Consider the following 14,130-nt stretch of genomic DNA (forward strand, 5'->3'; position numbering starts at 1 on the left):
CTCCAAGCAATTGATTCTGTGTAATAGGAAGTGTCAAAAGCCAGGCTTTTAAGTTGCAATTCACCCTATGTAGGGAAGATGTTAAGAAAATTCACCTTCATTGGCTGATGTTAGTTTTTGTTGTTGTTGTTGTTCCCTCACATGAGAGACTGCATGTGAGGTGATGGTTAGCTTAAGGTTAAGAGAATTCTCCCTCGTCTCATCCCCGGTAGGGGAGATAAGAGGTAATGAAGCTTCTTTTCGTCTGTTTCCCCGCATCGGCAGATAAGGTGAAGAAGTAACTAAGTTATATCCTTTAATTCCCTTTGATATTCATGACAGGTACGACATGACAGGTACGTTGCAAGGCTTTGGAAGGCTTTGGGCCGATGGTGTCAGGCAAGAATAGTGTTTGTCCAAATGAACTGGCCCTTCAGCCAAATAAACAATATTTTTATCACAGTAACTGCCAAACCCTCCCAGAACTGACCATTTTCTGAGGGGGAGGCAGGAACAAGGAGCTTGGCTGTAAGGCACATTAAAAAGAGCTATAAGACAGACCTCAGTTGGCAGTGTGTTCATCATCCATCCTTGGTGATTCTTCATCATTCTAGCATGGTTGGGAATTAGCAAGCAGCAGTGGGAGACACCTCAGGTTTTTCCAGCCACAGATCTGGCAAGGTTTTGATTCCTGACTTTTCCAGTGTTGTTTCCCCATTTGGTTTGGTGAGCTTCTTTGGGGTACCATTGTTAATATATATGTGTGTATATATATATATATATATATATATATATATATATATATATATGCCTTAACTGCCGTTACTTTCTGTCATTAGCACAATCTATTAATTGCCTTTGTCTTTTGCTATTGCATATTGCTAAATAAATTGATTAGATATTGCTAAATAAATTAATTAGTACCTCTCTAGTGCGTGCTCTTCTTTCTTTTTCCCACACGACGTTACACCCTGGCAACTAAAATGGCAGTCCATGTTCAGAACACCCACAAAGAAGTCTTACACACACACACACACACACACACACACACACACACACACATTTTTAAGCAGTGTTAAAATGTATTTGTTGGAACAATGAAAGGAGGGGATGAAAAAGCCTTAAAGACTTGCATCTTTACTACTCACCCTGTTGGCAAATGTGGCTGACACTTCTTTAGGGCACGACACAGGCTAACTGAGTATCTTTTGTTTTCACAGCCATGGACACAGCAAAGTCCACCGCTGATGAGCCCCTTCTTAGAGGCAAAAAAGGGCAAGACCTCCAAGAGATGCTGAGAGAAGTAGGACTGGAGGTTGAGTACTGGTTGCCCAAGCTGCAGGAACACCTGGGTGTGACCTGTGCCCAGGCCTTACAACACCTAGAAGACAAAGACCTCCAGCAGCTGAAATCCCAGGCACAATACCCCTGGGAGAAAAGGGCCCTGGAGAAGCTGTTTAACCTGTCACACTCAAATAGTCTTTCAGAGTTCCAGGAGTCTCAGGTGGAAATGATAAAGAAAAAGCAAAAGAAGGCAGAGCAGGTGCTGCAGGAGCTAAAAGACTTACTGTCAGAAGGAAGACAACAACAAGAAGAGGCAGTGAGGAAAAAAGAGACAGAGCTGAGGCAGGCAATGGAGATCCCCAAAGAGTACTGGCCACCCTCTGAAAAGTGCCTAAGAGAAGTCATGGAAAACATGCAGAGACAACTCAACCTCACGGAGGGGACACTGTCTCACAGGCAAAACCTCCCAGATAGAGATCTGGTGAGATGGGCATCTGGAGGCCTGGCCCTGCAGGGAATTTACAAAACCAGATACCAAAGGGACATTATAGAGAAGAGAGAGGAACTACTCAGTGTCCCCACGGACTTCTTACTCTTTGGCCCAGAGCAGGGCACACGAATGGAAACAAAGGAATTTACATCTTCTCAAGCAGAATCTATGTTCACCCACACATTACAGAAGCTGGGCATCAGCGTAACAGCTTCAGCCAAGGGCGGAGGTTGGGGGTTTAGCTTGGAAGCTGGTATGGATCACACCAAACATAAAGAATCCAAGGAAACACATCAATCACATTCTAATCACTCTTATTTCTGCTCTACCAAGTTCATCTATGTCCCACTCGCCTCCTTCCACTTTCCCAATGATCAGCTCCAATTCTCCAAGGCTGCTCTCCAGGAATTGAAATGCATTGAAGACATCCTGGGTCAGCCTGCAGGCCCAGACAGACTCCCCTTGCTAAGGCACAGGGCTGAAGCTTTCTTCCACAAGTTTGGCTCTCATGCTAACCAGGGCCCTCTGCACCTGGGAGGAATCTACTGGTGGAAAGCCATTTCAGAGGGTTTCCGAAGTGAGCAGCTGGCAGAAGTGAAACAGCTGTCAGCAGAGTCTCTGAATAGTTACATAAGGGGCAGCTACAGTGGCTTTGGAGTGAACGTCGCTGCAGGTGTAGATGTGTCAGACTCTCATTCAAACGCATCCTCCCAAAACACAACCTGCCAAAATCTCCAAACCAAAGTCCAACTATCTGTGGCCCAGACAGGAGGCCCACCAGAAGCAAATGGCTTTCTGCAGTGGAAAGCTGGCCTAGTTGCCAGTAATCAAACCTGGTGTGTCATTGACCGGGGACTTCAGCTGGTACCTATTTGGGACATCATCCTCTCTAGTCACAGAAGGGATTTTAAAGATCCTCTTCAGGTAGCTAACTTCCTGAAAGACAGCTACACTGCTCTGACTGGCCTCACTGCCCAGATCCAAGATGGAGAAGAATTATTGAGTGTTGCGAAGGAGGCCAGGGTTTTCCTAGAGGAAGTGAAATCCTGGGAGGTATCTGATCCAGAAGAGCAGCTTAAAAGGCTTATAAATTTCATGCAAATGTTGAGTCAAAAAATTAAAAGTTATGACACTTGGGTTAATATATGCCTCACAGATGGGGGTCTGCAGAATTTTCTAATAAACACTGTTAACTTCTGCAAAGACTCTTCCATTTATAAAACCAAATTTATTAAATCTCAGTTACGCAGCCTTTTGGATCCTCACATCTACAGAGTGACAGACTTTCCTCAGGTTCATTCCATCATGCAGTGGGTCTTCCAGTCAGAGTCAGAGGGAAAGCATATCAACATCTCTGAGTTTTCTGAATTAATTAAAATCTTAAAGGAAACACAGAATGACCTCAGCGAAGTGAAGGCCAGATCTGGATCTGCAGAAACAGTGGAGGAAGCTCAAAGAAAGGCCACTTATAAGGTGAGCTTGTCTCTTGGCTGCTTCTTGAATTACCTCCAGGAAACAGAGCAGTCCGACACACAGGTCTTGCTACTTAACATTGCAGCTGGTGCAGGATATCATATGGGAAACCATACTTTTCAGTATCTCCTGGGGTGTGATGAGATAGACTTCCTACTGAATGAAATGCAAACTGCCCAAGATAAATACCAGGAGCTCAAAACTATTTGCACCTACAGAGCTCAGGCATTCCTGATACTCATAGGTCTTACAGCTACTGCAGGAGTCACAGCTGTGTCTCCAGAGGTGAAAACACAACGCTTGGCATTAATAAGACAACACATGGGCCAATCTTTGTCTAAAGAAGTTGTACATGTCCTCACCAAACTTGAAGAAGATCATGATTGGAAAGACCTAGAGGAAGACTTGAGATTGCTCATTGATGGGAATTATGAAGCCACCATCTCTTCACTGCAAATGGATGAGGTGAGAAAAAATTTGCAAAGCATCTTCCATGAAAACAAACAGCCCCAGGAACCACATGATAATGAAAATAGCAAATGGGAAGTCATAGAAGATGGAGCCTTCCAAGATTTACTCCAGCGTTTAGGCCTGGAACGTTACTACCCAAAAAGGATGAGCAGAGCTAACTTCCACCTGATCTACAAGGCTTCTGTGTACAACAGCCAGCCTAGTTCTGAACAGGAGCTTCCCTTCTATTTCCTGCAGAAGCTACTGATGCTGGATTATGGGCTGAGATACCTGGTCTTCAGAGATGACAGAAACACACAGAATGAAGTCTATCCAACTGAATTGAATCAGCAAAATGAGGCTTTTGATCCATATGAAGACTTGTTTGAAGACACTGATGCTCCCACTAATCCTTCAGCCAGTAATCCTAGTCCTCATATTCATCCTATGGATATTCAGATGGCAATTCTTCACTGTGCAGACGATTTTGCCAGACAATACATTTTGGGCAAACTTGCCATTTGTCAGTTTGCCCTCCCCTTTCTCATACCAAATCCCTGCAGTTCTGAAATTGAATTCTCTCTCTGGTCTCTCCGTCAAATTAGAAGAAGTTGGCAGGAAGCCAGGAAATCACCAAAAGAGGAGAAGAACAATTACAAGAATAAGCAGATGTGTCGTGTCTCTACCCCCATTGTGTCCTTTATTAGAGTTGGAAATGGCTTCTCTGCTTCCAAATCTCAGATCATGAACTGTCTCCTCAGTAAACGTAAACATGATATCTTTTTTCACCGACACTGCAGAGGGAGCAGCAAAGACTGTCTCTTGATGGGAGGTGTGGTGGAAGTCTGCTGGTTCTGTCCTGGGGGGGAAGATGAGGACAGATTTGACAACTGTTTGACCTTCACCAATCTTCATGGAGATGCAAAAGAACATAAGAAGCAACTCACCTTCCTGCAGGAGGTCTCTTCTCTCGTTGTTGTCCTCATGTCAACTTTAGATGACAATAAAGAAAACCGGAAAATTGTCCATTACCTGAGTCAGTCACCAAGACCTCTGATCTGTTTGCTTGATAACAAAGAAAAAACCATGGCCAATAATTCTAACCAGAAAGCAATTATTGGGATCAGGAACAGAAATGAGGCTGAATTAACAGAGGAGCTCGCTACTACAATCAGACGTTTGCTAGAGCTCTCACACACTGCTCTGAGCATAGAGGACTGTTCCCAGATTGCTCGCAAGCAAGGATTCTTTATTGATGAAGACCAGAGAGATTGCAGGGAAGCCAAAGAAAAGGCAGAAATCCTAATGGCCCTTCTGAAAGAAAAGAAGATATCTCAAGTGAAGGAAAATTTTCTACCCCTTCAAGGACAACTGTGGCACCTTTGGTGTAAAAAGGACAAAGAACTCTATCATCTCAGAGAAAAGGGGAATCGGAGCATTGAACAACACAAATGTGAGATTGAGACAGAAAAACAAAGAATACGGCGCCATCAGTTGACCAGAGCCTTTCCTCTCAATGATTTAATGTGCTCTGTCCTTGAAATTCTCCAAACACACTCAGAAACTCACACCACACTCTACTTTTTCCAATGGCTGAGTATGTTTTTAGACAACCTGACTGCAGGACACTTGGAAGAACTGAATAAAAAGCAAAAGGCTTTGTGGTCACGTATACAAACAGAAAAGCAAAAGGCACCAAATAGCAACAACCTGAAACATTGGCAAAATAGGATAGAAGCTATCTCCGTAGAGATTAATGACTGTACCTTGGGAATTGAGCAACTTCTGAGAGAGGTTGGCCAGATCTATGAAGCTCTGGAAGAAGCATCTTCCACAAAAGATATCCTTTTTCTCTCCCTTCCCCAGATTGCTGCAGATCTAATGATATCTGGTATTCCCATTGAGCTGATGGATGGGGATGCTTCATATGTGCCTCTGAAGTGGGTGACAGCTCTTTTTGACAAGCTTTCTGAGAAACTTGGAAACAAACGACTTTTTATTCTCTCTATCCTTGGCCTGCAGAGCTCAGGGAAGTCCACCCTGCTGAATGCACTTTTTGGGCTGCAGTTCACTGTCAGTGCTGGGAGGTGTACCCGGGGGGCCTACATGCAGCTCCTGAAGGTGGAGGAGACATTCTCAGAGGAACTTGGCTTTGATTTTGTGCTTGTTGTGGATACAGAAGGGCTTCGGGCCCCAGAACTGAGCAACAAATCCAAGAATCGTGATAATGAGTTGGCAACCTTTGTCATTGGACTTGGAAACTTGACTCTGATCAATATTTTTGGAGAAAATCCATCAGAAATGCAAGATATTCTTCAAATCGTTGTCCAAGCCTTTCTGAGGATGAAACAAGTAAAAATTTCCCCAAGTTGCCTCTTTGTCCATCAGAATGTGGGGGAAGTTACAGCTAAAGACCAAACTATGGAAGGACGAAGGCGCTTAGAGCAGAGACTAGATGAAATGGCAGCAATAGCGGCTGAGCAAGAACAGTGCTCAGATGTTACTCGCTTTAGTGATGTCATTAAGTTTGATGTCAATACTCATGTCTACTACTTTGCTCACCTCTGGGATGGCAATCCCCCAATGGCCCCTCCTAATCCTCGCTACAGCCACAACGTCCAGGAACTGAAAACTAGAATTCTTATGACTGCCAAACAGGAATCCAGGGGAAGCATCATGAAGATATCAGATGTAAAATCACGAGTTCAAGATCTATGGAGAGCCCTGGTGAATGAGAACTTTATTTTCAGTTTCAGGAATACCCGAGAGGTCATGGCTATGAGCAAACTGGAAACCATGTATAACAGCTGGACCTGGGAGCTGAGGAGTCATGTGCTGGGCTTACAGAACCAGCTGATGAACCAGATTCAGAATGGAAAAGTCCAGACACTCAGAACAAGCACAATTGAGGCTCCAGTTGCAGAAAAATATGAAGCCATCAAGCAAGAACTTGAAAAATATTTTAATGAAGATCCAGAGAGTGAAATACTGATTCAGTGGAAAGCAAATTTTGAAAATAAGCTAATGATCCTTAAAGAGGCACTTACTTTAGACAGCCAAAGAAAGATCGAAGGACTTATAAATTATAAAAAGGGTCAGGAAAGACTGGATAATGAAAAGTCTCATTATGAAAAGGAATTATTAGAAAAAAGCCGAAAATTGGCTTCAACTGTAAAGGACAAGGAATTGAGTGATGAAGAGTTACATGAGAAATTCAATCAACTTTGGGAAAAATGGGTCTATGCTGTATCCTCAGCTCTCCCTCCAGTCACAGAGCCTGACATTGATGTGGATTCTGAAGGCATCCTTTTGGAATATTTTAAAAAGGAGAGAGACAGGGTGAACATACTGAAGAAAAATTTTGGAAAAACATTTCACATCGATTATGACGAACATGTCAAAATGAATAAGAAATTTTACGTATATAGAATGTCATTAAATGTCCATGATAAGGAGTCCATAGAGAGGACCACTGAGCTCATTATTTCAAGGTCTATTGAAACTATTAAAAACATTCAGAGGCAACAACATGATTACAATCCAAGTTATTTCCATGAAATCCTGAGAATAATAGAAGAGGAGGTGAAATCAGCCCCAACTGAGGAAAGATACACATTTACCAGTAAATATAAAATTGACTTATCTTTGTGTTTATTCCGAAGAGCAGCAGAGAATTTTAAGGAGATGCACAGGGCATTCAAAAGAGCAAATGATCCTGTAAACCATCTGGAAAGCAAGAAAGATGATTTTTTCATGAGTTTTAAGATCTCTTGTCAAGGAGCAACCTCAATCAAAACATTTGTTGATTTTCTGTGGCACAAACTCACTCCTGCTGTCTCCACTGCCATATGGGGAAAAATGGCTCCTCTAATTGCTGGAGACATGCGAGCTAACTGCTCCGCATTCAATGGAAACAGGGTTAACCTGGAGAAACACATTCTTATCTCTCTGGCAGAAAAAGAAAATTTCGATGATTACTGGGAGTACCTTCATAAGCCAGAATCATTTTTTAGGAATTACATTCAAAACCATATTAAAAGATATTGTTCAGACCAAAGAAGTGAAACAATGAAAACTTTTCTTAAAATAAGTTTAGATGACATCAAGAATGTCATCCTGTTAGCTATTCATGAATCCACCGCAATAGCTAAAGATAAAAGCAGCACTGTGTCTGGGTGGTTGGATTTGTTCTGTGATCACCTGGGAAGTAACTTGATCTTTCCACGAAATGAATTGAAAAGCATTGAACACCAGGAGATAAAAGATATTGAGTTTCTCAAAGAAACCATGACTGAAGCTTTGGATCCCGCAATGAAGACAGTAGAACAGAATCGTTTGAGTATGTCTGTAGAAGAGATGATTCCTGAAATCCAGAAAATGCTCTATGAACATCTCTGTGGCTGCTGGAAACAGTGTCCCTTCTGCAGAGCTATTTGTACAAACACAATCCCCCCTCATGACGGAGACCACAGCGTTCCCTTCCACCGTCCTCAGGCTGTCAATGGAATTCAATGGTATAAAACAGACAATTTTGTCATTGATACCTGTACTAGTTTGGTAGCAAGTGATTGTTTATTAGTTTTGAGTGATGACCACAAGATCCCATATAAGAACTATCGACAGGGAGGAGAAAAGTATGCCAAATGGAGCATCACCCCAGACTCATCCACCCAGCCATACTGGAAATGGTTTGTCTGTCACTTCAGACAAAACCTAGAAGAAAAATATAAGGGAAAATTTACAGGTAAAGGTGAAATCCCTGGTCCTTGGCACAATATCAAAAAGCAGGATGTTATTGATGACTTGAAAAAAGAATAATACTCAATGACCAAAAAGGAGTACCAGAAAGTGAACAAAAGAGTTGTAGTACCTAAACCCTCCTAAGATACCTCCTCCTCACAGTGAAAACCTTCATTATTTCTATTTTTCAAATGAAACATCTAAAAGTTTCATGAGTTGAAGATTTTATGTTGAAAGGACTTCATTTTTCTTTGTCTCAATTCATTTTGGTTTAAATATAAGTTACTAAAATATATGAACATATGAGAAAAATCAAATAAAATCCATTTAAAATATAATACCTACTTTATAGGTTAAGCTATTATTCACAATGTTCTTTTATTTTAAACATATATTATATAAAGTCTCAGAGAAAGTCATCCTCATTGAGGGAAATCAAAATCATTGCAGCCTGCTACAAATTTCTATAGATTAAATACATGATATGTCAAACCAATATATAGTTCTTGGCTGGAAGCTACAAATTGCCTTTTTTAAAATGTGTTTTTTTCACCCTCTGAAATTGTGAGAAAAATTTACTAACCCTTGAATGAAAAAATATTCATGGAATGTTCACGATTCCCAAGCATAGTGATATTTAGACACATTCTGTTCTGGGAAAGAACATAAGAGATTTGACCAGGATAGAGCCTGCATCAATTCAGGAAAGATTATCAAGCAAATATGAAAAATAGAAATTAAGTAACTGTTTTTTTCTCATTTAACCATCACCTTCTTCCCTGGCATCTTCTCAGTTCCCTGTGCATTCTTTTAAAAATAATATGGTTCACAGGAGTTTAACTATTCAAAGCCTGGTGCCTTGTACAAATCAAAGAAGGACTAGCTTTGGAACAAGGTTTATGACCAGTTGAAAGGGCCATTTTAATCAAGGCTATGGACAATGTTTAATTTGGTTATACCATTAATGATTTAAAAAACTATTCCTTCAAGAATAAAATAGCAAAGATTATGTTGTTTTTAGGTTCTGATATTTCAATAAGAAATTCTTTTTTTCTATTACAATGGAAGAAAATGCTTATGTCTAAAACAGTCACCCTTGTGACTTTTCATACTATTCAAGCCATAGGATCACAATCAGAATAAAAATAAAAGACACTCTGAAGACACCAAGAACCTGAGAAGGGAAAGAAATCACCATTCTGCAATCGTAGCTACACCTTCTGAAACAATGACTTATGCTAGGTTCTCAAAGCTGACCATCTAAAGGAATCCTGATACAAAGAAGAAAGTTTCTTCATGCTGGACACAAGAACATCCATTGGCTTCAATTTACAGGCACACTGTCTACCCCTCCATAGCCAGTGAAAACAGACAAGCCATGGAACAGCAGTCCAAACTCGGATCTTCAGAGCTGGGAGATAGCAGTGCTGATTCTGCTATCTTTGTACCCTCAAAGGGCTTCAAGCACACTCCCAGTTTGAGGTCAAATGACCCATGTCTGCAGAAGAAATCCTGGAACAGAAAAATTATAAAGGACACAGGTGTCCTTGAACAGTATGGTTTTCCTTTTGTTCTCTGGAAAATAGTCTCAGTAAGAGTTGAAAGGACCTTCTCATATGATCACATTGAAATGGTGACAGAAACAGACCCCTGCAGAGCACGGTGCCTGTCTCTCACATCACTACATTCTTGAAAACAGCAATATTCAGTTAACATTTGCTGAATGCTTTTTGTACTTGTTTAATGAATCCATAATGTCTTTATTATTATTAGTTTAAGGTGTTCTAACAAGTATCATATATCATATATTAACTTTGATTTTCAAGCAAAATTGTTATGTATAAATGAAAAATATCTTTGATAAATTCTTCAGGTATTTAAGCAGTGTGATTATTTGATAAGATTCAAAGGCTGTGCTCAAGAAATTTAAAAAAAAACTGGCAAGAAGTAAATCGGGATAGAGAGAAGATGACTATATAGGAATGGGGTTTCCTATGATAGTAGTGGAGATACTAAAGCTGTCATCAGATGGGGTCAGGATTAAAGGGATTACAGTGTTATTAGATTAGGGTCACTGAGGGAGGAGCCCTGAGGACCAATGGAATTGGGGAAATGGTGACAGTAAGGATGAGAATCACATGATCAGAAAGAGCAGGAGACACTGGGCCCACGTGTAGGTACAAGATTAGAGGTGGCCAGAGTTGTGAGGTCAGTAGAGATAGGACACACATGGAATGAGTCTATCAGAGTCGTTGAAAGTGCGGAACATAGAAATACAGGAATTGGGGGTCATCACATCAGTAAATAGAGGAGATTTCCAGAGTAAGTTAAGCAACAGATCCCAAGTGCAGTGGGAAAGAAGGAGTCATGAGGCCTGTAGGAATGGAGTTAGGAGGGTGGTGGATTCTAAAGCCTGATCTAATCACATCAATAAGATGTGAGTTTCTTAAATGAAGAGGAAAACTTGTATTGAGTTTTGAAGTAGGTCTCTCTCTTTCAGAGAGAGGATATAAATCTGAGAAAGCCTAGGGAATGGGGTGTGTTTTGGACAAAATGTTTGAGTCTCCCCCAAATTCATATGTTGAAAGCCTAACTCACAATGTGATTTAGAGAGGGGGCCTTGGGAGATAATTAGGGTATGATGAGTTCATGAGGGCAGGGCCCTCATTATTGGATCAGTGCCCTTATAAGAAGAGACACAAGAGAGCTCTGTCTACTCGCTCTCTCGCTCTCGCTCTCTCCACATGCATGAGCCAAGGGAAGGCATGAGCACACAGCAGGATGGCAGCCATCTGCAAGCCGGGAAGAGAGCCCTCATCTGGAAACAAATCAGCCAGCACTTTGATCTTATATGCTCCAGAACTGTCAGAAATAAATTTCTGTAATCTAAGTACGGCAGCCTGAGCTGACTACAACAGCGTATGTCTAAAAATTGACCCCCTTAAGTTTTGGTATACTTTTCTTTGGGACTATAGGAAAGACACATGAATCATACTTTTTCCCCATTCCTCAAAATTATAACTCCCTTTAATCACTCTAACCCTTCCCTAAGATCTGAAAGAGCCATTCAGCCCTTTCTGGTAGTGCTGTGCTGCATGAGTGGACAAGGCAGTGAAGGAAAGTGTGTGCACCATCACTGACACTGTCAATGCTAATTACCAATACGACTATCTTTGTAGTAGTGATGCCTGTGAGACCTTGGACATGTAATTTAACCTCTCTGCGCTCAAGTGCCCTATCTGTAAGATAGTACATTTCTCGTGCTATTATTGGGAAGAATAAATGAATTGCTATAGAGAAAGCATTTAGTACAGTGCCATACACTGAATAAGTATTCTCTAAGTATAAGTAATTATAATGTTACACTACTTCTACCAAGTTCCCTGTTCCTTTGCTTTTGAGTAACATTTTATTACAACCACATTGATAACTTGAGATAGTCTCATCTGGGCTTCACTGGCAGGAATATTCAACGAGGACTCCTTGGGAAATCACAGTTGAGGTCACAGTAAGTTCTAAATAAATGTGATTTTAACGTATACCTCAAATACATCTCAAGATATTGATGTCCTTTGGTACTTTATCACTAGTTACACCTATTTCAAACAGTAATCAACCAGTCAAAGGTGTAGAGAAGTCACTGTCACAATTCTTTAGCAGTACGGAGGATAGTGTGTGTAGGTCCTGTAGTTTCTTTAAAGATGTTAAAGAAAATTTTTCTTCATTGGTTGATGTGAGCTTTTGTCTATTAGCTTTTTTCTGTTACTGCATGTGAGGTAATGGTTAGCTTAGGGTTAAAAGAATTCTGTGCTGTGATTAGCAGTTGAGTAAATTCCCCCTTTGGTCTCATTCTCCTGAGTAGGGAGATACAAGATGATGTTGCTTTCTGTCTGTGTCACCTGCATCAGAAGATGATGTGAAGAAGTAGCTAAGTTATATCAGGATGACGTGACAGGCATGTTGCCAGGCTTTGGAAGATCTTGGGCCAATGGCCACAAGCAGGAACAGTAGATGTTGCTTGTCCGGATGAACTAGGCCTTCAGCCAGATAAGCAATATTTTTATCATTGACTGTCGGACCCTCCCGGAACTGGCCATCCCTGGAGCGGGAGGCAGGAATAGGAAGCTTGGCTCTAAGGTATATCTGAGAAAATATACCTGAGAAAATAAGATAAACCTCAGTTGGCAGTGTAAACTTTCATCATTTGGTCATTTGTCATTGGTGATTCTTCATCATTCTAACATTTTGAAGACTTTCAGCAACATGCAGCTCCCAACACCAGGAGATGTCCTGACATCCAGCCGCGGACCTGGTGAGGTCTGGCTGGTTCCCGATCTCTCCAGTGTTGTTCCCCATGGATAGTCTGCTTGAGAACTTGTTAGCATTTTAGAAGCTTGTATGCAGCTTGCAGCTTGTAACATCAGAAGATGCCCTAACTTCCAGCAACAACAACCATAGCAGCAACGGCAACAGCAGCAACATTCCTGAGAACTTGTTAGCATCTTGAGAACTTATGTATAGCTTTCAGCTTACAACATCAAATGACGCCTTAACTTCTAGCAACAATAACAACGACGACAACAGCAGCAGAATTCTGGGAACTAGCAAGCAACAGTGAGATGCCTGAGTTTCTCTCAGCTGCAGAACCTGGCAAGGTTTTGATTTATGACTTTTCTAGTGCTGTCCTCCCCTGGTTTGGTGAGCTTTTGACATCTACTGTAATAGTTACTATCCTATAAAACTTATTACTGCTTTTCGATACTCCTTACTGATGTTATTTGTGTATTTAGCCAAGTGATTTTTGAACAATAGTAAACATATGTTGGGATCTCTTAAACTTATATGTATGTATATTCCTTTGACATGACATTGGTATCAATGTATACAGTTTAGTCCTAACCACCTTTATTTTCTGTCATTAGCACATTTTTAAGTGCCTTTGTTTTTTGCTATTCCATATTGCTAAATAAACTGAATAGATATTGCTAAATAAATTCATTAGATATTGCTAAATAAATTCATTAGTCCCACTCTAGCATGTGTCCTCCTCCCTCCTTTCCCCGTTCGTCATTACAGTTCCTCAGAAATAAGCCGAAGACACAGATTTACGTCCAAGTGAATTATTAGAAAAGTTATCCCAATAGAAATTTAAAAGGAGAAGCAAGAAGGGGGAAGTAATTTAAAGTAGGGGAATAAATTGGTAGGTACAAGTCAATTTTTCAGAGTTATGGAATGCCAGTTTGCAGTTGAAGTGAAGAACACAACCTTGAAAGTTAGATTGCTTGGTTTTGCATAGAGTTTCCCCCATTTACTAGCTGTATGTCCTTGGGTGAGTTACTCAACCTGTCTCTGCTTCACTTTTTACCGCTACAAAATGAGGTGTGAAGACAGCTTCTGATAATTCATATGCCTGGCACAGAGTACGTGTTCCAATAATGTTAGGTGGTGGTAATAGTGGTAGCAGCAGCACGAGCAGAAAAAGTCATGTTAATAGAAGAAACTCTAGTAATTAATAATATTATCATTGCTATTATACTGAAATACAGTTATGCCTGGACCCCATCCTCAACTGTGAGCTCCTGAAGAAGTGGGTCCAAGTCTTGTTCGTCTCCATATGCTCAGCATATAGAATGGTATTTACCCCAGTGTAGATGATGAATGCTGGCTGTTAAATACAATTGACAGGACTAGATATTGGAGGTGGAAGTGGTGAC

General features: G+C 40.9%; 1 protein-coding gene across 1 annotated transcript in view; it reads left to right on the plus strand.

Annotated features, from left to right (window-relative positions):
• Nucleotides 1–10,283, plus strand: part of LOC117030247 (interferon-induced very large GTPase 1-like) — a 34,195-nt gene extending 23,912 nt beyond the window's left edge. Inside the window, exon 2 of the mRNA XM_033120180.1 lies at nucleotides 1,200–10,283. Within this exon, the coding sequence (XP_032976071.1) occupies nucleotides 1,202–8,494 (7,293 nt within the window). The 5' untranslated portion in view covers nucleotides 1,200–1,201 and the 3' untranslated portion in view covers nucleotides 8,495–10,283. The remainder of the gene's footprint in view (nucleotides 1–1,199) is intronic.
• Nucleotides 10,284–14,130: the final 3,847 nt, after the last annotated feature.

This window comes from Rhinolophus ferrumequinum, chromosome 11, assembly GCF_004115265.2.
Source record: "Rhinolophus ferrumequinum isolate MPI-CBG mRhiFer1 chromosome 11, mRhiFer1_v1.p, whole genome shotgun sequence".
NCBI classification, from domain to species: Eukaryota; Metazoa; Chordata; class Mammalia; order Chiroptera; family Rhinolophidae; genus Rhinolophus; species Rhinolophus ferrumequinum.